The sequence below is a fragment of the Perissodus microlepis genome, chromosome 13, assembly GCF_051167445.1.
Source record: "Perissodus microlepis isolate ML-2025 ecotype Zambia chromosome 13, ASM5116744v1, whole genome shotgun sequence".
NCBI lineage: Eukaryota > Metazoa > Chordata > Actinopteri > Cichliformes > Cichlidae > Perissodus > Perissodus microlepis.
In genome coordinates, this window is record NC_140473.1 from 31,439,475 (window position 1) to 31,466,286 (window position 26,812).

Below are 26,812 nucleotides of genomic sequence, written 5' to 3' on the forward strand. Positions count from 1 at the left end.
TTTGTTTAGGCCCAAATATTTCTGATCTCATTATGCTCACTTTTTTAAAACCACCTGTATCCCTGCAGCAGGTGAGCAGGTGTAGCCGGAGGTGACTCGACGTTATTAGCGAGTTGTTGTTTTTCTATCAGAGACAACATCAGCACTTCCTGCTGCTCTAACTGCTTCCTTCCTCTTTGTCTCCTTCTGCTCGTGCTCCAGGAGGAGATGAACACGTGGATCTCGACCATCACCGCCGCCGTGTCGGGCGAGAAGCCCGAGGTCACGCCCAGCAGCCACAGCACGCCCGCCCCCGCCGCACGCGCTCAGACGCTGCCGGCCTCGGTTGTAGCCACGGCGACCGCCGAGTCGAGCCCGGGCAAACGAGAGAAAGACAAGGAGAAACGCTTCAGTCTGTTCAGCAAGAAGAAATAGACGCTGTTCTTCAGCCTCCCCTCCTCCTCCTCCTCCTTCCCGTGGTGCTGTTTGGGGTCGCTCCTCGTTATCGAACGAACTTTGGTCAAATTGTTGAAGATGTCCGACTTTTCTGCTCATAGCAACTGTCATAACCCAGAGCGCTCCAAATCTAATTACACTCGTGTAACCCAAAGCGTCGCCTCACATCATGTACTTAGAGAATAAGAGTTTTAACATTTGCAGCAGTTGCTATGTCAGGTCGCATCCCAAACAGCCTCTCCTTCTCTTCTTTCTTCCTCCTCCTCCTCGTCCTCTCCAGCATGCAAGCTCCGAGCCAAAACTCTCCACTCTGTGCCTATCAACCGTCCGGTCCGGCTCAGAGCTCCAGTACAGCTACAAACACCCCCCACCTGCTTCTCTGCTCAGATCAGGAGCAGGAAATACCCAAAATCTGACTGAAGTGGTTTAAAGGCGGGGCGTGGGCGTGTGGGCGGGGTCTGCGACGCTTCAGGCAGCTGCTGTCGTTTAAACAACAAGGAGAACGCGACGTTAGAGGAGTTCCCACTTTCTTTACTCTTATCGCTGTTTTCTGTATCTCCCGTTCTCCCCGGCTTTCCCGTGTTTGCAGTTCGTCTCGGCGGGTTTTCCTTCTCGTTTTTTGTTTAGTTTTTTGGGGAAGTACTTCCTGTTAGAGTCCATCCTCAGCTTCCTATTTTTTTGCGAGGCCTTGTCTTTGCAAGATGACGTGTATCCCTCTGTAGCGGGGAAAACCGAGGCCACGGCGGGGTGATTCTTTGAGCCGTCGAAGCGCAGAGACGAGTCGCTCGGAGCTTTTCTGACGGTTCGGTTTGCGCAATAAAACCGCGAAAAGCAAACGGTCGTCGTGACGGTCCGTCTGATTCCCGCAGCGACTCAGAGCGTTACCCTGCAGTGCTTTTGACTGTATGTATAACTTGTGTATAACAAACTGTTAAAAATAAACCTGTGTTTAATTTCACCTATTATTATTATTAATGCTATTAAGACCTACCGACCGTAATAAGCTTTGTTTGAGGATAACTTTCTTAACGGCGCGAACACTTAACCAACCCGAATGAAGGAGCCATCGAGTCTCGATGGGAGAATAACTGCGAATGTTCGTTAACTCCATCTTTTAGGCGTTCAATGAGGTTTCTTTTCTACTTTTGCATTTCTGGAACGTCTCCTTCGGCCCTTTGTTGGCGTTTTTCCTCCTGTTTTTCTGTCTCACAGTTAAGCTAAGTCTAAGGTTTATTTAGAGCGGCGAGTATGAAGGCGTAGATGTACAAATAAAACACAAAGGTTACTTTAAGCATCGCTGTTGTTAGTGGATGAGCTGGTTTTAAAAAGCATTTACTGGAAGTGAGTAATGTTGGTGGCTTGCTTGTTGGCTTCAGCACTCGGTTCTTTTTTTTCTTTAAGATTTCAGACTTTTATTGCCATTGACGAGTCAAGCTACAACTACGGAAGTCCTTTCATGACAAAAGTCACACTTTTTTTCTTTCCTGTTGTTTCTGGCTTCTAGTTAATGAGATCAGAGCTTCACATTTGTTGAAGCTGAACAGGCTTCGCTCGCTGTAAGGATGTAGTTGTAAGCTAATGACGTACGTGATTCTTGAGCCGTCTCATGAAAAACAGTTTGTTTAGATTTAATAAAAGTTTTATTGGAGATTTTACACTAATCTGACATAAGTGCAGAAGATCTCCACTCGATTTGACTCGATGACTCATTAAATAAACTTTTAAATAACTCTTAGAGAAAATAAACACTAGGTTAAGTCTTGGGCTGCTACTGGTCCCTCCTTTGATTACTGATTAATCTCTCGGGCTTTAAAACTTCAATAAACGGTAATAAACAACATGACAGAGATCATTTTCTTATTTGAAATATTTGCTTTACTGTCAGGTGCCATTTTTGCTCGATAAACCTTTGGAAATTCGTTTTTGAGATAAAGTCTCTTCTGTCCAGTTGCTGCACCACAAACTTTTGCCCCGCTTGGATGGAAATCACGTACACGGTAAATGACCTGCAAGCCCAACTTTAACACCAACGTCTAATCTGGAGTTATCGATTAAAATAGCTGCCAGAAAAGGCGAGTTCAGATTTAAAGGTGATTTTTCAGTTTACATATGTATATGTACATTTATTGTTACAAATGTTGTCATTAATGGACTTCCGTAGGTGCCAGACAAAGTGAACAAAAACACCGAAATGAGCCCAAAACTATAAAAAACGTGGGTGCGTGTGTTTTTCCACAGCTGGTGGTGGGATTAGAAGGGGCGGGGCTTGAAACATCTTCACTCTGATTGGCCCTGAAATACTTCCTGTTCTCTTTCTGTTCTTTTGTTTTTTTGTGCTTAATTTTCTGGCGATTTGATAAATATGTTGTGCATTCCTGTCACTGTAATCATAGTAAGATGAGATATTTCCTCATACTGCACAATCAATAATGCCACGATGGGAGGGTGGGCGGGGCCGGGTTTCGTAGGTGACGTAGTTGGAATGATGTGGACCGGGGGTCACTGCTAGTTGGAGCTGCACCCGTAGACTTTTCCCCATCTCTGTTACATATGTGCAAAAAAGCCATTAAAATGCTTTTAAAAAGAAACCGTGAGACTGATTTTTATTTTTTCAGCGAATGTGTGTGTGCGTGTGTCACTTTTGCACAGTTCTGTAAATACAGACAAAGTACAGCTGTGAGTGATTAGTATCTATAAACTGATTTTATTTATGTGGCTCCTGTTCTCGACAGTACGGAGAAGCTTTAGGGCCATATTAAGAAAACAAATGTTATCGACCATTTGGAGAGGAAGTCTACATGTGCAGGTTACTGTTGTTTTTTCAAGATAAACGTCCACACTTGCTGTGGCCTCTGAGTTAGTGAGGTCGTACAGTTTTAGTAATAAAGGAGGACATGATTTCTGTTTAATGCATAAACACGGGCTGTTCATGTGAAACGTGTTATGCTGCTCAGACAGAAAACGATGATGCATGTTTACATGTATGATGCATCCAGCTGATCAGTTTGTTTCATTAACTATCCAAACGCTGCGTCTTGTCGAGGGCACAGCAGCTGTTTGTCTTGAAACAACTTTTTCTCAAAATGATCAACAATATTATTTTCCTTAATGTGGCCCTAATAATCTGTGGTACAACAGTTATCTCGACCTAGAAATAAAAGTAACTGTGGGCAGCACGTGGTGATGGTGGGAGGTAAGAACTCCTTTAGAACAGGAAGAAGCAGTTTTTATCAGCTTTGACATTGATATGACACAAATCCAAATCACTGTTATTTTAATTTTATTTTGTCTTTAATAAACTTCCATAGAGGGTATAAAAATTGCATAAAGCACCTGAACAGGTGTGCAATCCATCACCTGCAGCCAGCTCACACTCAGGAGTCAACTTCATGCTCGTGTTTGGATGGTGGGAGGAACCCGGAGAGAACCCACGCAGGTACAAGGAGAACGTGCAGATTCAAACCCAGGACCTTCTTACTGTGAGGCAGCACTGTGTGCTAACCACTGCACCACCGCGACACGTTAATGATGGTGAGCTGGAGGTTTTCTGTGTGAGGTTCTGAGTTTAGGATTTGTTTACAGTGACGAACTTTAGAAGTCGAGCTGAACAGCAGCACCGCTGTACGGGCCAACGTCAGCATCACATCAACACGCTTTCAGCACATCGCTCGGTTCCTGCACAAGTGTTCAAAGGCAGTTTTTAAAATGATATTAGGTTAGAATCAAAGAACGTGACAATGCTCATAAGTTTAACTTCTACAGTTATTATATTTATTATTGTATTATTTATTCCTACGGTTACAGACACAGATGGCATCAGGCTCCAGGTTAGAACGGAAAAGAGGAAAACTTGGAGTCAAAAAAAGTCTGAAGAATGGGAATAAAAAGGAGGGAAGATGTGGGGGCAAATAAAACGTGTGTAGAGACGGAGTCGTTCAAACTGCTTGAAAATGTGTCTGAGACGAACGGCAGGACTAAAATAATCAGACGTCATCAATATCACAGAAAAGAGACACAAAATAGCTGTTATTGGGGGTTATCGTCAATAATCATGTGAAAGTTGTTTTTTTGTTTTTTTAAGAAATCTCTATTTTAACCACAAGATGGCGCCAGTTGAACAGCAGGGCTGCGGTTTGTGGACCAAGTGGGAAAGCAGCTCCACATGAGCATAAAAAACACACGAAGGGCCAAAATACATTCAGCCTCACAGATTCAGAGCCGCTTCACAACAATCACAGGAGCACCTGTGAGGAGCACCTGGCATTAGTGGAGAGGAAGAACTCCCTTTTGACAGGAAGCATTTATTTTTCCAAATGGATCATTACAGCTTAGCCATGGTCCACCTGATTGATCTTTATTATTTATTTTTAACTTTTAAGTTATTACAAACAGAACAGACATGACTGGGGGATAAGAAAGAGAAATACAAAGACAAGAAAAGGAGAGGGAAAGAAAACCAGATGAGGGACACTAAACTATCAGCTGGATCACCTGCTGGAGAGAGGCCACAGCAACAACCTAGATAAGTACAGGTAACAGTAAGTAATAAATATTGAGTGTTACTGAGCAGCACGCCAGACCGACAACACACAATATGCTTCGAGGCAGCAGCTAAAGAAGATACAGTGTGTGTCTGTGAGCGCGCTTGTATTCAAAAGGTTTCTCCATGTAACTATCTGATAGTGGGTGTGGGGAGCCATAAAGGAGATCCAGGCCACAGACATCTAGAGGCTCCCCAGAGTGTGAGAGTCCAAGGAGGACCACTGGAGGGACAGCCACGCCACCCACCCACCCAGAAAGAGCTGAGGAGAGTCCAAACTGGCGGGGGGTCACCCAGCAGAAGCTGCAGGGGGCTACTGAGCTCTAATTCGCAGTCTGTGGTTGCAGACTAATTACCAGCCTTACCTGAGCACTCCAGCCTGTCATCCTAATATGGTCCCAAAAAGAAGTGTGATGTCCATCTTTTATATACAGCCTGTGGTTTAAATGTTTACTGTTTTAGCAGATTAACGATTTCTGCTCATACTCATGTTTCTCCTGTTGTTTGTGACACATGTCACTTTTCTGTCCGACCTCAGCACCGCGGACAGCGCCTCCCTCCCTGCTGCTGTTGGGATTTGTAGTTTTCTAAATTCTTTTCCTGTGGCGTGTGTATCCCAGAGAACACAAAGCCCCAGAGTGCTTTACGGCCGTGCGTCCTCTCCAGTGGAGCAGGGGTGTTTCTCTCCCGAGTCCGAGCTGCGCCAAGCGCACCACACATCACCACAGGAAGAGCCACACCTTCAAAATAAAACCCAAGATTTGAGATTTACCAATAAAACTTTGAGTGAGTCAGAAAGAACCAGAGGCTTCCATGAAACTGGTTATTAGACCAGTGTTTCCCATGATCAGCTGTGCCATAGACTGTCTGGTTCCACCTGATTAGTACTCTAAATGACCACCGTGAGTAACAGGCAGAACAATTACATTCTCTTCCACTAGAGGGTGGTACCACTACCTGCTCTAATTAAATGAGTTGCCAACTGCCAGTAAAACAGAAAAAGACAAAGAAGAAATTGAATATTAGTCATGCTGTGAGACGATGCAGGGTGTAACAATAGATAAATATCTGAAAAGAAAAAGTCAGTCTGACCCGGTCCTGGAGAAAACTCCGACCCAGATGAAGGTCCGAGCATGAGTAGTGGTCAGAAGAGAGCAAAAAGGTATACTGGGAACAAACCAAGCCAAGTCTGCTATAACTGGTGTACAGGGAAAATGATCAATATGCTTTTTGTGACATTTTTGTTTGGTGGTGTGCCGTGTGATTTTTCTGAAATATGTGCCGTGGCTCCAAAAGGCTGGGAAACACCGTATTAGACCATTGATTAGTGTTACCATATTAGAATATTTATCATAAAAACGGTAACAAACACTGAAGGACAGGCTGGTTTTCTGAGCTTGCTTCAGACATGTGAGCAAAGAAAACCACATCTGCAAAACGCAGGAAAGAGATCCTGAGAGCAGCAAACCGGCGCCCTGACTGCACCCAGAAAGTCATAATTTGTGCCAAAGGGCAAGAGCGTCAATAAAAACTACCAGCTTTGGGTTAATAGAACATTACCTATTATTATGTTGATACTATTTTTGTAATTTTTTGAGTATTTGAAGAAAGCTTATCATAATTATGTTTCATGTTTGTTCTACTGCACTTTATTTTTGTCCTAGAACACGACCCCTGTTATGTTGGGTTTTTTGTAACCTTATACAGATGTAATCTGTCATCCAGCTTTCTTCGAACAGAAGAGTTTAACATGCTTTTATTTTGAAAAACGTTTTAACATGTTTTAATGTTTTGTGTCTTGTTCCATTTAATCTGAACAAGCCCCTAAAACAGTCAGTGCTCACTGTCGGCCTCTCTGTTTTTATTACCACTGTTCATTTTAAAGCTCAGTTTTTAAAACCCTATGATGTAACTACAGCCCATGTAGCAGTATATTAATGACTAACCTTATATTGTGGATGGATTATCTCAGGTGTGAGGTAATCCATCTATTCCCTAACCATCGCGAACCCTCACGTTAACTTATACAGAATGGAAAGAAAATTAGCATTTATCCTCCAGCTTCACTGTTTATGTTATGCTAACATAGCTGTGTAGCTAGCCACCACGTAGCACATCATTATATAGCAGCTAGCCCAACTTCAGTAGCCCTACAAACGTCACTGCTGTTTAGTTTTCTGTCTTCATTTATGTTGGAAGTGATAGCAGGTCGTATATTTATATGGTATATTATGTTTAGGTGGAAACTAGCAAGCTAACTCCCTGCTAACGTCGTTCTCTGTTAAATTTCATAAATTCTGTTTTCATGGATGCCTGGATGTTAAACTTAACAAACTTAAGTAAGAAGAAGGCACTTAGCACAGTAACTAAAAATACAACAGTATTTACAGTGTGGTAGTTTAGTGCAAACATTAATGCCCAGTCAATGACTTTGTACATTAGCAGCAGACATGACATGGGGTAAAGGAGAGAGAGAGAGTTAGCTATGGTGTGTTGGGGGACGGGTGACACAGGCTGCAGCTCTGGGGAAAAAGCTGCTCTTTAGCCTGTTTGTGCGGGTTCTGATTGGCCTGTATCTCTTCCCTGATGGGAGGGGTACAAAAAGTCTGTGACCTGGACGGGTTGGATCCTTGATCATGCAGCTAGCTGGCTTCTGTAAACAGCTAGCATAGACCGTGTTGAGATTTGGGAGTTTGGTTCCAATGATCCCCTGGGCAGTTTGACGGTCCGGGTCAGAGCTTGATGGTTTTCTGCAGTGCAGCTGAAGCACCACACTGTGATGCAGTGACAGAGGATGCTCTCTGCTGTGCTCCTGTAAAGGTTTACTAGGTGCCTGGCTGGCACATTTGCTTTTTAAAGTTTTCTTAAGAAGAAAAGTCTCTGCTGTGCTTTCTTCACTAAGTGGGATGTGTTAATAGTCCATGTGAGATCTTTTGTTATGTGTAGGCCCAGGAATTTAATGTCATTCACCCTCAACTTCCTCACCATTTATGTGGAGGGGTGGTCGTGTTGTTTTCTTGGCTCTTCTGTCTCTACAACGATCTCCTTTGTTTCGGCAGTGTTCAGAACCAGCTCGTTGTTTCCACACCATCTGATTAGATGTTGGACGTCCTCTCTGCAGTGAGACTCGCTGTCTGATATCCTTCCCACTATTGTAGTGTCATCAGCAAACTTCACAACGGTGTTAGAAGAGGAGTGGATGGGTTTGCAGTCGTGTGTGAATAGAGTGAAGAGAGCTGGAGTGAGAACGCAGCCCTGCAGTGCTCCTGTGTTCATGGTGATAGCAGATGATGTAAGGTTGCCCACCCTGACCTTCTGTGGCCTGTTTGTAAGGAAATCCAAAATCCACGAGCAGCTCCATGATAAAGAGGCTGATAAAATATCAGAGAAAATAAAATCATTTCCAACAACATCAAAGGGTCATAAATACGATAACATCATGTAAGTAACTGAGTACTTTTACTGTGCCTGCTTTTAACTTGAGGTATTTTGATGCTGAAACCTTTGCACAATCCGGGTCCAAACTCCGCTTCAAGTCCCAAAGTCAAACGAACACCTGTCTAAATTCTTTCATCTTTAATAAAATGATCAGTGTGAAACCCTCTGACGTCATGCTGCTGAGTCTGAGTAAAAGTACTCCGTCACTTCCTGATTCCGCGGAACCGACAGCTGAGCTGCGGACCTTTTAATGGTGCTTTTATTTTAGAAGGCTCAGCATCGGAAGCTGGGCGCAGTGCTGTGTCGCGTGTCCGCTGATGCGCGTGCTCGTCACATCGGGAAAAGGAGCGAGCAAACGTCACAGACTCCTGGCTCAGGAGGCTCCCCGCTGCACGCGACAGTACGCTCCTCGAAGCAGAAGCTCCGGCTGTTCCTCCGCCTGCTCCGCCCGTGAGTCTGCCTGCGGGTGCAGGATGCTCTGCTCCTCCTCCTCCTCCCGCTGTGGGGAGTCAGGACTTTCCTCTCCGTCATCCGGCCGGGATGCTGCGCTGTGAGCCCGGGGCTGCTCCCCGCCTCTGCCCGCTGGAGTTGGATCATCTGCCGGGATTAAACACTCGCTGTCATCCTCTCCTCCGCTCCTCCACTGCGCGGTCGCCTCTTCTTCGTTGATTTTGCGGCTCTGGGTCGTTTGACTTCCTGACTGCTGGTTTTACTCGCGCGCAGATTTGTGAATGAGCCGCGGTCCTCCCGGGGAGAAGGTGCTGTGAGCGCGCGGGGGGCAGGATGGAGGCGGCCGGTCGGGATGGAGGATTAGAGCACGGAGGGATTAAATCCTCCACCAGCCGCTGACTTTGGTTTTGTGGGTTTGGAGAAGTTTCCAGACTGTTTGCGTCCTCCGTGTTTTTGAGGACTGGGTGGAAGGAGTGAGAGAGTGATAAACGTGGAAAAGTTTCTCGCGTGGTGATTCCAGCTGCAGTGAAACGGCTCTGAGTGGGGAGGCTCGGCGGGAGCAGCTCCCGGGGAATCGCGGAGATGATGAAGGTCTCACGGTGCTGAAACCAGAGGACTCAGACTTTACGCGAGGATTACAGTCACGGCATCACATGAACGGAGGAATATGAACCATCAGATTTACGGTAAATCTCGGAGCTGACGTCCAATCAGCGTCTGCGCGCGCATCGTGATGAAGAGTCGAAGGAAGTCCGAGTCCTGAAGCTGTGGGCGCGAACTTTTCTTCAGACGACAGCCGAACACGGTGACCCCGGCTCAGACAGGTGACCCCGCTCACAGTTCCGTTACCGGGTCTCTGGATCCAGAGGGGGGAGCTGCGGGAGCGGGCGGGCGGTACCGGAGCCCCTCAGATGAGCGAACATGTCGGACCGGAGCGCCCCGGGCTGCCGGCTCAGACTGGACTGGGTCTACGGGTACCGGGGGCACCAGTGCCGGAATAACCTGTACTACACGGCGGGGAAGGAGGTGGTGTACTTCGTGGCCGGGGTTGGAGTGGTTTACAACACCAGAGAGCACAGCCAGCGGTTCTACCTGGGACACAATGACGACATCATCAGGTGAGCCCCCTGCACAGGTCACGTGATGGGTTATCGATCGAGACTTCCAGGTCTCAGAATCAATATCTCTGAGTCACAGCACGAGCCTCCCCAACAGCCCGGATCGCTCTGCTATGTCACATTAAATGGTGCCGAATTAGCGGTTGGAAGTTATTTTTCATTATAAATCCGAACATGTTCCAACGTCGCTCACTGACTCGCTGAGATCCTCACAAATCCTAAAAACCTTCAGATTGTCAGGCGAGTTCTGAAACGTCTTTTTTCTCTTTACTTTCTCTAAGCATGTTTCTGACACCCTGAGAGCCAGTGATTCACACTGAATTTATAAATATGTGTTTCGTGTGTGTGTTCACAGTTTGTGTGATTTAAGAGTCATTTTGCCATAAAAAACAAGTTAATTTGATGGAAACCAAAGTGTCACTGTCCCTGCTGTGTGAGCTTTTCATAAAGGAAAAAGCAGTAGAAGATCTGATGGTCCTCCTGGCTTCCTGTTCCTTCAGTCTGTTGCACATTATCTCATTAGTGGCCTTTTAAACATGAGCCTTGTGATTGTGAGAGTGATAATCCAAGATAAGATCTGCAAACATAAAACTTTCTGTTTTATCTGTGGAGTCTGATTCAGTAAGGCTAAACCCTGAAGCAAAGAGATACTACAAAATATCATAAATGACATTAAAGGTACTGTTCGTAAAACCCTGTGGTAAATTCAATGACAACATTCACCACAAGGGGGCAGCCTTTAAAAAAAAATTTGTCTTTTCTAATATTTTAAATAGAACGGCAATAATAAAGCAGAACGAAAACACAGAAATCCAAAAATAAAACTGTCTCTCGTTCCTGCAGCCAATAACAGTTGTCGTGGTTACGTTGTGGGAGGAGCATTGCAGGTCACGGGGTGTAATTCTACTGTAACTCTGGCAGTGACATGAATCCTGTGCAGATGTTGAGCTACCATCAGCTTCAGTAATGCTGACTTTAATCGCCTGTGAAAGTTCCAGTAAACACCTCAGACCATTTAAATGTGTCGGGCTGTAGCCTGACTGCTGGTGGTGCAACATGTGGCAGCACAAGATAAACTTTGTCTGCATGGTGGAAATGTGGTGAAGCTTATAATTCATAAAAACTACAACGTTATTAAACAAAAAGAAGCAGAGAAAGGATATTCGTTACACTCAGTCCTGTGACTCATCTCGGTGCTTTGGTCTCTTTTGAGATGTTTTTTTGGACCTTCGTGGGTTTTTTTATCACTCCCACACAGTTTGGTTTGTCCTTCAGTTTGACAGAAGTTCAAATTTAAACACGAGCAGGTTTACACCGAGACAGGAAGCAGCTTTTACTGCTGCTGCTGGGTTTCCTTATGAATGAGGAGCTCAGTGATGAGGAGTAACTTAGATTTAGATTTTTATCAGGGCAGGACAGCTCGCGGGCAGGTGAGGGACTTGTTCCTGTTCTCAGGTCTGATGGGTTTATTTCTGAGCCACACCCTGCAGTTCCACTACCGTCCAGCAGGGGCTGCAGCAGTGCGTCAGTCCCCATAGACTCCTATGGTAAACGTTTACAGCCACATAGACAAACTGATTGGTCTTTGTAGATAATTCTTATTAGGGGCGTGGCCTCTTTGATTGATAGGTGCATGGCGCAGGCAGCTGTAGCTCCAAGCTGTCTGCTAGCCTTCAGCTAAGCTAACTGGAGTCCTGTTTGGGCTGTTGGAGGTTTTTTAATAACATCATCTGACAGGTGAAGTAATGTTAACATAATAATGTTTTATGTATTTGTTGCTGTTGCACAGTGGTGGTTGTGCACTCGTTTCACAGCTGATTTAATGTTGTGTGAATTTGAGTTTTTCATCCTCAGTTTACAGCTTTAAAAATCTGTTTTTATGTCCATACCTCCTTACCTCACTGCTTATTTATTATATTTATTTAACCCTTGGTGGCCGTTAGCACCCCATCATGAAGCAACAGACAACTGTGGAAAACAAAAAAGCATCGTGTTCAGAGAAATCCTGCAAACCACTCTCAAGGCAGCTCGTAGATGTGCGTGGACTAATTAATTCAGAGTGAAACCAGCTCACAAACACCTAAAAGCTTTAATCTGGGATTATCTGACACTTATATAACACGAGTCTGTTTCCCCATCAGGACTTTTTAGCTAGTTTGCATCGCTTTGAGGGCAATTTTGGCACTTTGTTGGGGATGTGAGGTTTTCACAGTGTGATGGCTGTGGAGCAACACATCACAGGGCACAGTCAGTGGGTCCACAGAGCCTTAAAGGGGCGAACACAGCGTGCTGACCTGTGAGGCATGAGACGGTGTGAATGCATTGACTTTGTAGGTAGACGTGATCACAGCACAGGCGTGGACGTTTTACACTAAGCACACACACAAAGGAAGAGCAGCACTCGATTGGCTCAGACTTCATTTTGACAAAGCACAGATTTGATTCCTGAGTTATTTTTTTTTAAAGATACTAATAAACTCTTTGAGTCTCTCTTTCAAACTGGAAAAATTCCCAGCAGCATTGGGAATGTTAGTTCCCTCCTGTCAGACCAGTTTCTCCTGCAGGATTTGGTCTCAGTAAAACTTCCTCTGGGAAGCTGCTCCTGGATTTGGAGCCACTGAGATAAAACAGACTTTTATATGAAATCTTTTTTGGAGTCGGGGCTGCTCGTGGAATAATTTTGCCCTTCTGGTCGGTCGCGTTTTATCTCTGGGAACATTTTCGACATTTTGAATGAAAAGTTGAAAAAGCCCTGAGCTGAGGCGAGAAGCAGCAGAGGGATTTTCTCTGAGAGCAAATTGGAGCGAGTGGAGGAGGGAGATGATTCAGCGAGGTTGCTCATTCACAACACACACACACACACACACACACACACACACACACACACACACACACACACACCTGTGTATTCACCAACACTGAACAGCCTGTGAGTCACTGCAGCAGCAGCAGGCGTTTTTGGACAGTTTATACAGCAAGTCAGCTGCAGCCTGGAGTGTGTGTGTGTGTGTGTGTGTGTGTGTGTGAGACTAATTGAATAGCTGGATGCTGTCTCTGTCAGGGTTGTTAAATTTGTGTTTGTGCCAAATTTTCCCTCAGAGCTGACTGCAGGTTCCTGCTGACCAAAGTTATTAAGACCTGTCAGTCACAGTTTAAATTCAGATCGTTAATTAAAATAAATACATTTAGTAACATCTGAAAAAATACCAAAAGGAACATCAGTAAAATCCGCAGATTATTAAGAAAAAAGTCAAATAAAGGAATAGTAAAGAAAGCTGAAAAATACTGAAATGTACGTCACAAATAAAATCCAGAAAATAAAATAGAAAAATTCCTTAAAAAGCCTGAGATTGTATAAGGAATTATAATTTTTTTAATAAAATATCCAAAAGACATGAATATATCTGGAAAAATAACAAAAACTTCCACTGAAAATAATCTGATAACCAAACAAACAAGCTGTCCTAAAATCTGCACGAATGTAAAAACATGAAAGAAAAATCAATGTTTCGGAAAAAATTCCATAAAAAGTAAAATGTTAAAAATGACATAAGAAATAGAAATAAAACAAGATTTTCTACAAACATTAGGCTAATAAAATGTCCAAAAATAAAATGAATATCATGTGTTTTTAAAAAGTTTAAAACATACCTTAAAAAAGGGGAAATATGAAAAATACTAAAAAGGTAAAATAAAATTTCTTAAAAGTATAACAAACTCAAATTTTAGATCAATATTTTTAAATATCCTAAAAATATTTAAAAAGTATCTTTTAAATATCTAATACATGTTTTTACCCACAGTCGTTTCTCAAAAGTCTCAAAATCATGATTTTCAGACTTGAATAATGATAAAAAACACAGAAGAGACACAAAACTAGACAAGTTAAACAAGAGATTGTTAAACAGACACACACACACAGACGCAGGCGCACACACACACACAGACGCGCACACACAGACGCAGGCGCACACACACACAGACGCAGACGCACGCGCACACACAGACGCAGACGCACACACAGACACGCACACACACACACACAGACGCACACACAGACACGCACACACACACACAGACGCACACACAAACGCAGACGCACGCGCAAACACACACACAGACGCACACACAGACATGCAAACACACACAGACGCACACACAAACGCAGACGCACGCGCAAACACACACACAGACGCACACACAAACGCAGACGCACGCGCAAACACACACACAGACGCACACACAAACGCAGACGCACGCGCAAACACACACACAGACGCACACACAGACGCAGACGCACGCGCAAACGCACACACAGACGCACGCACACACAGACGCACACAGACAGACGCACACAGACAGACACGCACACACACAGACACACACACACACAGACACACGCACAGACGCACGTGCACACACACACAGACGCGCGCACACACAGACGCGCGCACACACAGACGCGCGCACACACAGACGCACGCGCGCGCACACACACACACACACACACACAGACGCATGCGCACGCACACACACACACACACACACAGTTTTCTTCATGCTGCGACTCGGATGTTGAACGTTTGTCCTGAACATTCGTCACAGTCACAAAAGAAAAACGTGTTTGTGTGGATTTAAAAAGAGGACGACGCGGTGAACAGCGTGTCCCCTACAGGCCACCGTCCGGTGCTGCGTCTGCTTCTCGGTCTGGAGGAAATGTCGCTGGTCCCGGCTGATGCATGGGCCTCTTCATCAGCCAGAGGGGAAATGTGCCAGCTCGCCGTCACAGTCCGAACGGACGGAGACCAGCTCTGCTCTCAGAGCTTAAAAATATCCTTAATGGCTCCAACCAGAGCACGTCTGACCTCCATCCTGCAGCTGCTGTCTCCACCTGATTTTGCAGTCCTGGGTTTAACGGCACCTTTAAACCTGGACCTGTTTTTTTTTTTTTTTCTTCTAGTCGCAGGAAACAAAATATTAGAGTTCAGGTGAACAGAGCAGGTAGCAGACATATCAGTGTTTACTTTCAAAATAAAAGCTCTGGCTTACTGTTGAAGCCATTGTTTTTACTCGGACGGCAAACGGTCTGTTTCCAGTTTGGGTTGCACTCTTCTTAACATTCACTGACTAGTTGCTGAGGTTTTGCTGTCAAGCAGGCATCTTTCACACAAACTACAGGTAACCATGGCGATCTGTTCCTGACCAAAGACCAATCAAAACAATTTACACAGTCTGTACAATAACACAGAGAAACCCAACAATCATATGACCCCCTATGAGCAGCACTTTGGCGACAGTGGGAAGGAAAAACTCCCTTTTAACAGGAAGAAACCTCCGGCAGAACCAGGCTCAGGGAGGGGCGGGGCCATCTGCTGTGATTGGTTGGAGGTGAGGGGAGAAAAAACAATCATGAGATTTTTGCTGCACTGATCTAGCAACAACTGGCAACCAGTTGGGACGTTTTCATTTCTTCCCTAGCAACCCGGTGGTTGCCAGGTGGAGTGACTGAGGCCTTCAGTAGCTTGTTTCAGACAGGAGGAGCCGATGGGCTCCACAGAGTAGCAGGATTAGACACAGAGGCATTATTTTTAACTGCATGTCATGCAAAGCTCTTCCAGCTGGGTGCACGAACAAACACAGAGCAGTTTGGGAAAAGCTTCAAGCAGCAGGTCACATGTTTAGTTCAGGGCTGCAGACGGTCTGCAGGTTATTTTCTCAATGAGTCACTAAGGCTACGTTCACTCTGCAGGTCTTAATGCTCAATTCCGATTTTTTGATCAAATCCGATTGTTTTGTCTGCTTGTTCACACTACAAATAAAATGCGACAGCAAACGCGCTCTAGTGTGAACGCTCAAAGCGGCCCGCATGCGCAAAACGAGACGTCACACACAACGCGCTCTGTTTAGACCCAGACCGAACAGTATTGTTTAACTGATGGCCTTAATATAAAGACTTCGGACTTCACGTTTCCCAATTTTGCTTTAAGTCATAAAGTTATTTTGTTATCTACATTTGGCCTAATAATGATCCTTATTGCTGTTTTAGAGGAGCGGTGCTTCAAAGGATAGCTGCAGATTTCTGTCAGAATCTGCAGATTATACAGTACAGATAAAATGTTCACGTTTCTCCAACGTTGTCTTCCCAACAGTTTCACTGGATGGCCAGGAAGCGTTCGCGATGTCTTCTCCGGCGCTGATAATTGGCGTCCGTCTTGTGTCAGTGACGTAAAAGACAGATTTAATGCGACATGACCATCAAACAGCAGTCGCTTTCTAAAACATCAGATATGTATCGGATTCAGCACCACATACGAAAGTGACCCAGGTCGGATTTGAAAATATCGGATTTGCGCCGTTCACACTGTCATAGCATGATCGGATATGGGTCGCATAGGGTCAAAAAAATCGGATTTGATGCGCTTTCACCTGCAGTGTGAACGTAGCCTTAGACTATAAACTATAAGTAAAAGTCTGAAAGCTGTTTCAAAGTCTGGGGCGATATATTCATCAATCAGAAACTAAAAAAAAGCCTCAAATCTTAAGTTACTGAACTTAGTTCAGGTCACACATCAGAGTCTGTAAAGGATTTACTGTAGAGTCTGTCTTTTCTTTGACACTTTTAATCAGAGCTTATCATCATGTGAAATGAAGTCACAGTTTCATGTTTTTAAGGTCAAACTAAGTAAAGTTTTTCCTGTTTGTGCACTTCCTGTACATTTTTGTTGCGTCTGCTAAAGAGAAAAGTGAAAAGCGTGATGATGGCTCAGATGGAAATGAGCTGTGCTGACACTCTGATGCCAGGTTTGTGTCCTCTGATGGAGTTCGTGTGTGCTGAGTGGCGGCTGCTCTCCGAGAAACCATTTACGTTTGCTTTTCAGTCAGCCCAGTCAGCGACGGCCCCGCCACAATAAAAGCACCGGTCGCCCGCTCAGCAGTTTGACGCAGCCTGAAGCGACGAGGTTCCAGGACACGTTCAAATTCACGTGGCACAAAAGTGCATCACAAGGCAACGGTTAGCTTTTTTTGACACATTTGGATTAGCAAACATTTCGTCGTCTTTGAAGTCGCCCCTGTGGAATAAATGTTGATTCTTCTGTGCAAAGTAACTTCACCCCGTCATCAGAAGGTGTTCTGGAACAGCTCGATGAAAGTTTGGACCACTCTTCGTGCAGAATTCTTCTGCTGCCGGATGTTTGAGGATTTTCTTGCTCATTTTAAATCTCCCACTGGGCTCCAGATCTTCTTCTTTCCGCTCTGTTCCTCAGCAGGTTTGTTTGTGTCCACCTCTGGTTTGGCTCCAGCTTTCAGACATGATCTTCAGCACCCTTTGATTATGAAGAACCAATCAGGTCACGCTTTATTAAGTAAAATCTTTTACTTTTTTATTTTTGTGCTTCAGTTGATGACAAACACAGCACAGATGATTGAAGCCACATCACTGCTGGTTTTGGTTCCTGTATGGAGTCTGTGTTATACTGGGAGCATCATCAGGTGACGAAAGCCAGTGCAGTGGTTTGGATTTGAGCAGGAAATCCATAATTTACTCGTCCCTAAGGACCCCAAAGCGCTTTACACATCCAGTCATCCACCCATTCACACACACATTCACACACTGGTGATGGCAGCTACATTGTAGCCACAGCCACCCTGGGGCGCACTGACAGAGGCGAGGCTGCCGGACACTGGCGCCACCGGGCCCTCTGACCACCACCAGTAGGCAACGGGCGAAGTGTCTTGCCCAAGGACACAACGACCGAGACTGTCGGAGCCGGGGCTCGAACTGCCAACTCTTGAGCCACGATCGCACCCACGATCATGGCGATTGATCAGTGGTCTTTGATCAATGGTCATGAGAATTTGCATATTAATAATCATAAACTGAGCTCCCAGCCCATTGTTCCTTCAGTGGGCTGGTTTCAGTCATTATGCAAATGTCCTGTTTATAAGATTGGAAACCTGCAGTCAGCTGAGACTGAAGGAGTCACCTGGATGATGACCAAACGTTTCCCCCAATGAAAACATCCAGATGAACAGAATCAACCTTTTGGGATTTCCTTACCTGGATGACTGAGGATGCATCAAGACATACTTCGCTCTCTCTGTAAATACCCACAGCACTTTTTCACAACAAACCTAGTGTTTGCGGTTATGTGGGCCTAAGGGTGCAGCTGGAACACCACACCTGTTCCTCCACCCATAACAGCGTCGTTGCTGCAGGACTGGAGTTTTACTTGTTTTTGTAACCAGTATACAACCATTTGAGCTGCTCATCAGTGGCTCAGATTGACTGCAACATGTTGGAAATCCTTCTGCGTTTGAAAACTAGACGCCAAATATTTGCCGACCTTCATCAGTCAGTCTGTCGGGTTGCAGTTGCTTGGAGACAGGTTGCCTGTTAGCAATCAGGCGCCTAATGTGAAAACGTTCAAACATCAGGGTACCGCTGATTTTCTTTTTGTTCTAGTAGATCGGAGCTTCCTGTTTTCACTGTAGTGCGACTGAGCCGTGTGAAGGTCTAATGTTTAAAGTAAAAGTGTTCGATGTGGCTTCGAGCAGGTGAAACTTTGACCTTTAGTCTTGGTGATTGTTGACTCAGTCACTGTTCCTCAAAATCACCGTGACGATGCAGAAATATGGAGACCTGATAGTTGAGATGTTTACTCTGTATTTTCTATTTATGACCCAGAAAGTAACGATTACACATTAAACTCTTCATCTGTTTTGTACCAACCGCAGTAAACAGAGTGATGTCACACAGCCTCACAGTGACTTTTAGCGCTGACTCTTTCCTTCGTGCCGGTATTGTGCAGTGGCTTCTGCTGAAAGCTCTGAATCATGACTGCACTCGTCCCCCCTCCCCGCCTGCCTGATGGATCGCCGCAGTAATTGCAGGCTCCATGTAGACGCATTAAATCCACGTTGAGTTTTTCTGAAAGAGCGAGAGCGGGACTGTCTTTTCTTTCATTGGCTCTTTCATGGCCGCGGCCTCCCGCAGGGCGATCGGCCTTTATGTTCCTCTGCAGAGAAGCACAGGCGGCTGCTGAATGGCAGCAATTATCAGCCGCTGGTTGCTGCTGCACACAGCTCACATTTCCAGCTCTCACATCTCAGTTCCCTTCAGCTTCGTGCTTTTCATCTTTTCCACGAGTCCGACTCAGACTGTAAAGATCTTCCTGCACGCTCTGACACTCTGACCAGTGTTCAAGTTTGAGGTCTTATTGTATAGCTTTGTTTTCTCACATGTCCACAGCATGTGCCTTTTTAAATTCAGCCCAAATACTAAACGCATCATTGATGTGTTTGAGGGATGTTGTTGTGAGATTTTTGCTCATTTTAGTTAAATTTCAGTCGAGTGCTCTCCAATGAAACGCCTCCTCCTCGAGTTTCAAATGATATTTTAATGCGCAGAAATAAAGGTGAATATTCAGCCCTGGTACTCTTGCATCTGTCTGCTGCCTGCTGATCGTAGGATACTGATCGAGAGACTTAGAACCTGGGTGGTCGTCTCTGGGTCAGCTCTCGACTGGTTTTCTTGTGGTGTGCCGCAGGGCTCGGGCCTGGGACCTACCTATATGTCCTTTGGCACTGCATTCATCTTATAATGAAACTGATTGCAGCAAACTATCTGAATAAAAAAAAATTGAAGCTCTGATATGTGTACCTGACAACTTTGTTCCCATAGTAACGGAAACTCTTGGCTGTTACCTTTGATCAGGTGTTCAGGTGGGAGAACTTAAAGGAGGTCCAGCTGGCTTGGACTCAAGAGCTAGTCCTCAGTGTCCCCCAGTCAAATTCAAATTTTATTTGTCACACACACAGTCATACACAGTCATACACAGTCATACACAGTACGATATGCAGTGAAATGCTTAGACAACTGCTCGTGACCTAAAGAAAAAAAGACTATGAATAGGAGAGGAAATAAATATGAAAATTAAAATGAAGGGTAAATTTAACTAGGAAGGAATAAAATATAAAAATTCAAGTTAAAAATAAAATAACTGTACAGCAAAATACACAATACACAAATACACAATATAGAAATATATAAGAATATATGAAGAAATATAGAACAATAACAGCAGCTGTACAGTATTAAGTGGAAATGAAGAAATAATGTCCAGTGTTGTGCAATCCACATGTGTAAGTGTCTTGTGCAGTGCAAATATGCTTAAAGTGATTTATTTAAGTGACTTGTGATAGTGATTCGATTAGATGACCACACAGTGTAGTTGTGCAGCAGCCACTGGTGTAAACGAAAGTCCAGAATGTCCAGTGTGTGTGTAAGAACCATATGTGTGGGTCAGTACTGTGTGGTGGTGTGATTGAGAGACCGTATCGCCTGCGGGAAGAAGCTCCTCCTCAGTCTCTCTGTGTTGGTCTTCAGGGAGCGGAATCGCTTTCCTGACCTCAACAGAGAGAACAGTCTGTTGTTGGGATGTCTGAGGTCCTTCACGATCTTCCTGGCCTTGGTCCAGCACCGCCTGCTGTAGATTGAGTGCAGGTCAGGGAGCTCGGAGCGGATGGTGCGCTCAGCTGATCGCACAACCCTCTGTAGAGCTCGTCTGTCCTGCATGGTGCTGTTCCCGAACCAGGTTGAGATGTTTCCCGTCAGGATGCTCTCTATGGTGCAGGAGTAAAAGTTCCTGAGCAGTCGGGGCAGTCGGAAGTCTCTCAAGCGTCTGAGGTGGTAGAGACGCTGTCGGGCCTTTTTCACCACGGTGTTGATGTGACAGGACCATGACAGGTCCTGCGTGATGTGAACCCCAAGGTATTTGAAGCTGTCCACTCTCTCCACTGGGCACTCGTTGATGACGGGGGTCCGGTAGTTCCTCTCCTGCTTAGTGCTGAAGTCCACTATCAACTCCTTTGTCTTACTGATGTTTAGAAGGAGGTTGTTCCTCTGGCACCAGTTCTCCAGTCCCCACGCTGAGGTGTTCCCAAGCTGTGAGGCAGAATCCCTGCACCCCAGCTCGGAGGCGTCCCAGTCAGATAGTCTGCCTCCTCTTATCTGCGATTCTTCTCGACACCCCTCTTGGATCGTGGCTGTAGCTGAGGCTATGAACAGAGGGTGTGATCTGGTTTCGGCTTAATGCACGGGACACAGACACTCCCACTCAGTGGTCACTCCGCTTTCCTCGACTGTCACTGAAACATAAGAAGAGTCACAATCAGTCACTCGTCCCAAACACCTGTTCAGCCCCGCCTCCGTGCCGCCCCGGAAGCTCACCGTGCCACCCCTCCTCCGCAGCGGGTCAGAGACCACACCCACGCCACACAGAGCGTCTAACGGCACCAGCTCTGAGTACAGGCAGCGTGTACCCTACCGTGCACTCGCCTCCAGCTCTAAGCCTGACCTCACTACAGTGATGAAGTACTGCTGTCTGCTAAACGCAGACTTTACATCATCAAATCTGAATTTGTTGTGTTTTTGCATCATTTTGTTGACGAATGAAGGATCTGACTCTATTTCTCTCGTCCCCTGCTCTCGCCTTTCTGTCTTTCCCTTGTCCCACTTCCTGTTGGTTGCCTGCAGGTAGAACCTGACCGACCAACTGACACACACACACACACACACACACACACACACACACACACACACACACACACACACACACACACAAAGGAAGCACTAAACCAAACCAAAGGACATCGTTATGTTTGCTGTGCAGCTTTGATGGTATTTCTGCTTGACTGAGTAAAACAAACTGGTCATCCAGAGGCAGAGAGCGAGTCCTGTCTGTCTTAACCTTTTAAGACCTCCCAGATAACGTCCTTCTCTTCCACCACGTCTACGTCCATTCTTGTCCACAGTCTTGTTACCTTCCACACTGACTGTTTGAATTCTCTCTTGCATGGTCTCCCCCAAAAATCCCTCCATAAGCTTCAACTGTTTAAAACTCTGCTGCCCGCATTATTACCAGACCCCCTCCCCCCTTCTTCAGGGACTTCACTGGTTCCCTGTGAAATTCCGGATAATATACAAACTTCTTCTGCTCACCTTCAATGCCCTTCATATCCTCGCTCCACTTTACCTTTCTGATCTCTTAAACACTTCAATCTTCTTCTTCTATCCAGCTTTCTGTGCCTTCTTTGCGCCTCATTTTTTTCATTGTTTTCCATTGTTCTTCGTTGTCATTGTTCTATTGTTAAGTGTCCCTGAAAGGGGCTTTTAAATAAAATGTATTTTTTTATTATTATATTATTGCCTGTGTGGATGCCCTGACAGACCCCCTACATTAGTTTATGTTAACTAACTAGCAACAGAACCCAGTGGAAAACTAAAAATCAATTCTGGGGAGTCACGTTTGTACCGTTCCAGGTTACAACAATGAGTTTGCTATTAAAACCAAGGTTGTACCGTCCACTTTACTCTCTGTCTCTTAACCCTTTAAGACCTGCCATAGAACCAAGTCCGCCAGAGCTTATCTTTATATTTTTACTTGCTGTAGTGCCATTTTTGGGAGCATTTCAAGTTGCTATACAACCGTTATAGCCCAAATACAAAAAAGTTGAAGTTGAAAAAAATAGTTTCCAACAACAGGAAATTTATTTTGAGTGTCTTCATAGTTTTATTTTTGAGATACACCAATTTTTATATACTGCAGGAAAAACGAAAATAAATATTATAATGCAAATTTGCAAAAAAAACCAGCATGTGCATCAAAATAAACTATTTCCAGCAGTGCAATATGAGTTCTAAGCATCCCAGAAACGATACAGAAAGTCATAAAGTCAAACATAACTTTTAAAAACACCAGTACAGGCTTATAAGGCCCTGAAGGTAAAAAACTAAATTTCCGTGAAAATAATGTCACTTCCGGTTTCGGGCAGTAATGGCGGACATGCGATAGTTATTATGTTTTTGTTGCTGCAAGCGCTTTTTATGCAATTTTTGCATATGCTATATGTGGAAGGAAACTGTGACCAAGGACAAGCTGATAGCATAAGATGTAAGTACAACTCCTCCGGTTTCACATGCAAAAAAATTTTATTGCGCTAGCTTACACGGTTCCGGTTCTACAGGGATTTAAAAATAGTTACGCAAAACGGAGCGTGCCCGCTCCGACCGGCTTTAGAGGGTTAAAAATGAACCATGATTCATATTCATTCATTCTTTTAATCAGCATGTTTGATATTTTTCACAGTTTTGCAGCATTTCTGTGATATTTGTGTCTGATAACATCAGTCATCAGACTGAGGCCTCGTGCGGACATAAATTCTCTCTTTGATATTAGAGGCTCTGAACAATCACAGCTTCTTCTCTTAAACTGTAAACATGAGTGAAAACAAACTGTTTCTCTGTCATTTCTTACAGAAACGCTGAACACTGATAAATTAAAGCCTAACTCGTCAGAAGGTTTAGTTTGGTTCAGAGTTTTGGCCTCACGAGAGAAGCTGTGGAAAAGTTGTTAATGTCACATCCAGGACAACATTCAAATCCCTCCTGACACACACACACACACACACACACGCTGTGGTTAAATTTGTCACTTGCATGCACACTTACAAACATGTAAAACAAGAATAAAGTATTAGTATTTTGTACTATGTGTGATATTAACACACATTAATTTGCACATCATACTAGGTCATATTAGGCTGTCCATCTTTGATATACAGTCTATGACTTGCTCAGAGCAGGGCCTGTTGGTTTTACAGCAGCAAAGCTTCAGAGCATCTTCCAAACACGCTGCACTGGTTTACAGTAAATGTGCTCTGATGAAGCCTCCTTCACCCTCCTCCCTGAGCAGCAGTTTCTGTGCATCTGCAGGGTTTTTAGGATGTCTGGGTTCTGGTGTTAGTTGCTTGCCCGATGAGCCGCCTTTCAGTGGAGAAGCTGTGCCCAGTGTTTGTCCTCTTACCTCACAGACAACAGTTTGCAGGAAGCGATTAGAGCAAAGAAACTACAGACAAGAGGACTTAAATGAAACTGTGTAGATGTCCCTGCTGGCTGAAGGAGGGCTGGACTTCATGCATCTGCTAGCACAGAAAGCAGAGAGGCAGTCAGACCTGCAGGCTCATCATCATCATCATCATCAGCATCATGAGCATCATCAGCAACCACTAAACCAACCAGTTGAGCAGCCAGAGCGGCTCATACAGAGCTAACGCTAACTAGCAGGGACACCGCAGGCACTGTGTGTGTGTGTGTGTGTGTGAAGCAAAGAGTAGCTCATTTCCTTCTCAACAGGAAGTGGCAGAGCTGATCAGGCGGGATGAAGATGGGAGTTAGTGTTGTTGTTGTAGTTAGTGGCTGAGTGGTCAGTGATGCATTCACGGTTGCAGAGATGCTGCTGGCTCTCGTGTGAAGTAAAGTTTGCAGCAGATGTTTTGTTTGCAGCGTCTTTGGAGTTGTGTTTTCTCCTTTTTGTGTCTTTTTTGGTCATTTTGCATTTCTGTGAGCTTATTTCTGGTTGTGTGATGTTAGCATTGGATTCTCTCGAGCTTCCTGTCACAGTCCAAAGGCACACGTGTGAGGTTAACTGGTGATTCTGAATCAGTGTGTGAATGTTTGTGTCTCTGCAACAGGCTGGAGACCTGTCTAGGGTGTACCCCGCCTCTCACCCTGTGACAACTGGGAGAGGCTCCAGCGCCCCCGCGACCCTGAATGGGATAACTGGGACGAGATGGATGGGCGAGCTTGTTTTTGTCAGCCGTTTAAAACTGAAGAAATCTGAGGCTTCCGGTGACGCCATGTTCTAGTAAAGCAGCATAAGGAACGAGCTCCGTCCAGATTAATACATTACTCCTAACTACAATTTTAAAACTCGGCAATTTCCATTCCAACCAGCATGGCATCGTCCCTGAGAGGCAAGGGATCCAGCAAACAGGATCAAAATAAAGATAAAGGCGAGCATTTGAAGCAACTAACTTTGTCCTCGAATGCAGATGCTAATGCTACTGCTAGCACTCGTGATGCAGATACGAGGATATTAGCAGAACTGGAGAAGATAAGAAAAGATAACAAAGACGGGCATATGGAAACACAGCAAGCTCTGACGAGACTGGAGGGGTCTTTCAAGATTCTGAGAGAAGATATGACAAAGCTGGAAAACAGAACAACGGAGATGGAGGAGCGGATCGGCGACAACGAAGACTCCACCAGGCGCCATGAACGAGCCCTCCGGTACCTGTTACATAGAGAAATGGATCTTACAGCACGATGCGAGGACATGCAAAATAGACGAAAGGCGAAACAACCTGAGGATCTATCGTGTCCCAGAAGGGAGTGAGGGGAGAGATGTCAAGCTGTTTGTACTAGAGCTGTGTAAATCAACTCTTCAACTTCCCGCTGATCTTAACATTGGAATAGAGCGAGCACCCAGAGCCCTCGCTGCTAAACCCAAGAACCCCGACGCAGCACCACGCTCACTGGTGGTCAGATTCTGGGACTTCTCTGTGAAAGAGACCATTCTACGACAAGCCTGGGACCAGAAGCGTGTCTTATATAAGGGCACGCAGATATATTTTGACCATGATTTTTCCCCGGAACTGCAAAAGAGGAGGGCACTGGTACGAGATGCGGTAAAGCAATTAAAGCTGAAAAACGTCAGAGCAAAGTGTGTGTTTCCAGCAAAACTGAGACTGTTCAAGGATGGTGGTGAGAAGACGTTCTCAAGTTTGACGGAAGCCCTGCCGACGCTTCAAGAGCTGGGGATACAAGTGCGAGTCGACCAGAGGGAGCGCATGGAAACGGAGCTATCCCGGTCCAGATGGTCCGCTGAGGGAACTAGGGCAGGTATGACCCTCTCCCTTGCCGAAATAAAAACTTTCTTTATGGAGGACTGAGATGTCACTCCCGCCGAGTTCATTTTAGTTTTTCAATGGATGGAAAGTGCGCACACAAGTGGATACCCCCCCCCCCCCCCCCCACTTATATAGCCGCAATGAGCCGCTCTGCGAGCGGGCAACAGCGACGAAATAACACATTGTGTTTTTCCCCCACGGAGGACTCGTCACCACCCTCCGCCCAGGGTACACCGGGGACTGGATTGCTCAGGTTGTTATTAATCCAGTCGGGTACGTGGAAGCTACTGTTCTTAATGTTCTTTGTTTAGTTCTAAATGTTTTTGTTTATCTTGGCCTGAGACCAATTGTGGACCACTATTTCATTGAGTATAATAATTTAGTTTTGTCTGTATACGATACGAGTTTAAGATATGAAAGATCTAATTTGTGTTTCGTATAACGTAAAGGGTTTGAATAGTCCAATTAAAAGGAAAAAGGTACTGAACCAACTGAAAAACTTTGGGTGCTCCATAGCAATGCTCCAGGAGACTCACCTCTCTGAAAAGGAACACAGGAAGTTGAGGAGAGAGTGGGTTGAACAACAATATAGCTCTACTTATCAGGATGGGAGAAAAAGAGGAGTTGCAATTCTTGTTAACCGGTCAACATATTTCCACCATGAAAAAACATTTGCGGATAGGGAAGGGCGCTATGTAATGGTGATTGGCTCTGTAGGGGGGTCTAAAATTACTTTACTAAATTTATATGCACCAAACGAGGACTGTCCAAATTTCTTCAAGAATATTGCATCATTAATAGCAGACAAATCTGAAGGAATGATCTTGGTGGGAGGTGATTTCAATTGTACTTTGAAAGCAGCTGTCGACAGATTCCCGGCACACAATGGCCCCAAATCCAAAAAATCTTGTAGTTTAAATACAATGATTAAGGAATTGGGCCTAGTGGATGTGTGGCGCCAGCTCCACCCCCAAGAAAAAGATTGTACTTTTTATTCACATGTACATCGCAGCCATTCAAGGATAGACATGTTTTTAATGCCTAGGACGGACCTTTATAGGACTAGACAGTGTAGCATAGA

The 26,812-nt window shown here is 45.0% G+C and overlaps 2 protein-coding genes across 7 annotated transcripts in view; both read left to right on the forward strand.

Moving 5' to 3' along the window:
* Positions 1-3,023, forward strand: part of LOC146375403 (spectrin beta chain, non-erythrocytic 1) — a 102,091-nt gene extending 99,068 nt beyond the window's left edge. For all 3 annotated transcript variants that reach the window (XM_084948868.1, XM_084948867.1, XM_084948865.1), the window contains one exon: positions 202-3,023. In XM_084948868.1, the coding sequence (XP_084804994.1) occupies positions 202-414 (213 nt within the window). In that variant the 3' untranslated portion in view covers positions 415-3,023. The remainder of the gene's footprint in view (positions 1-201) is intronic.
* Positions 3,024-8,725: 5,702 nt separating this feature from the next.
* The window catches only part of LOC146375404 (echinoderm microtubule-associated protein-like 6), a 70,772-nt gene continuing 52,685 nt past the window's right edge, over positions 8,726-26,812 (forward strand). For 2 of the 4 annotated variants that reach the window (XM_084948869.1, XM_084948870.1), the window contains exon 1: positions 8,726-9,981. In XM_084948869.1, the coding sequence (XP_084804995.1) occupies positions 9,785-9,981 (197 nt within the window). In that variant the 5' untranslated portion in view covers positions 8,726-9,784. The remainder of the gene's footprint in view (positions 9,982-26,812) is intronic. The other 2 variants (XM_084948871.1, XM_084948872.1) reach the window with 2 other exon arrangements.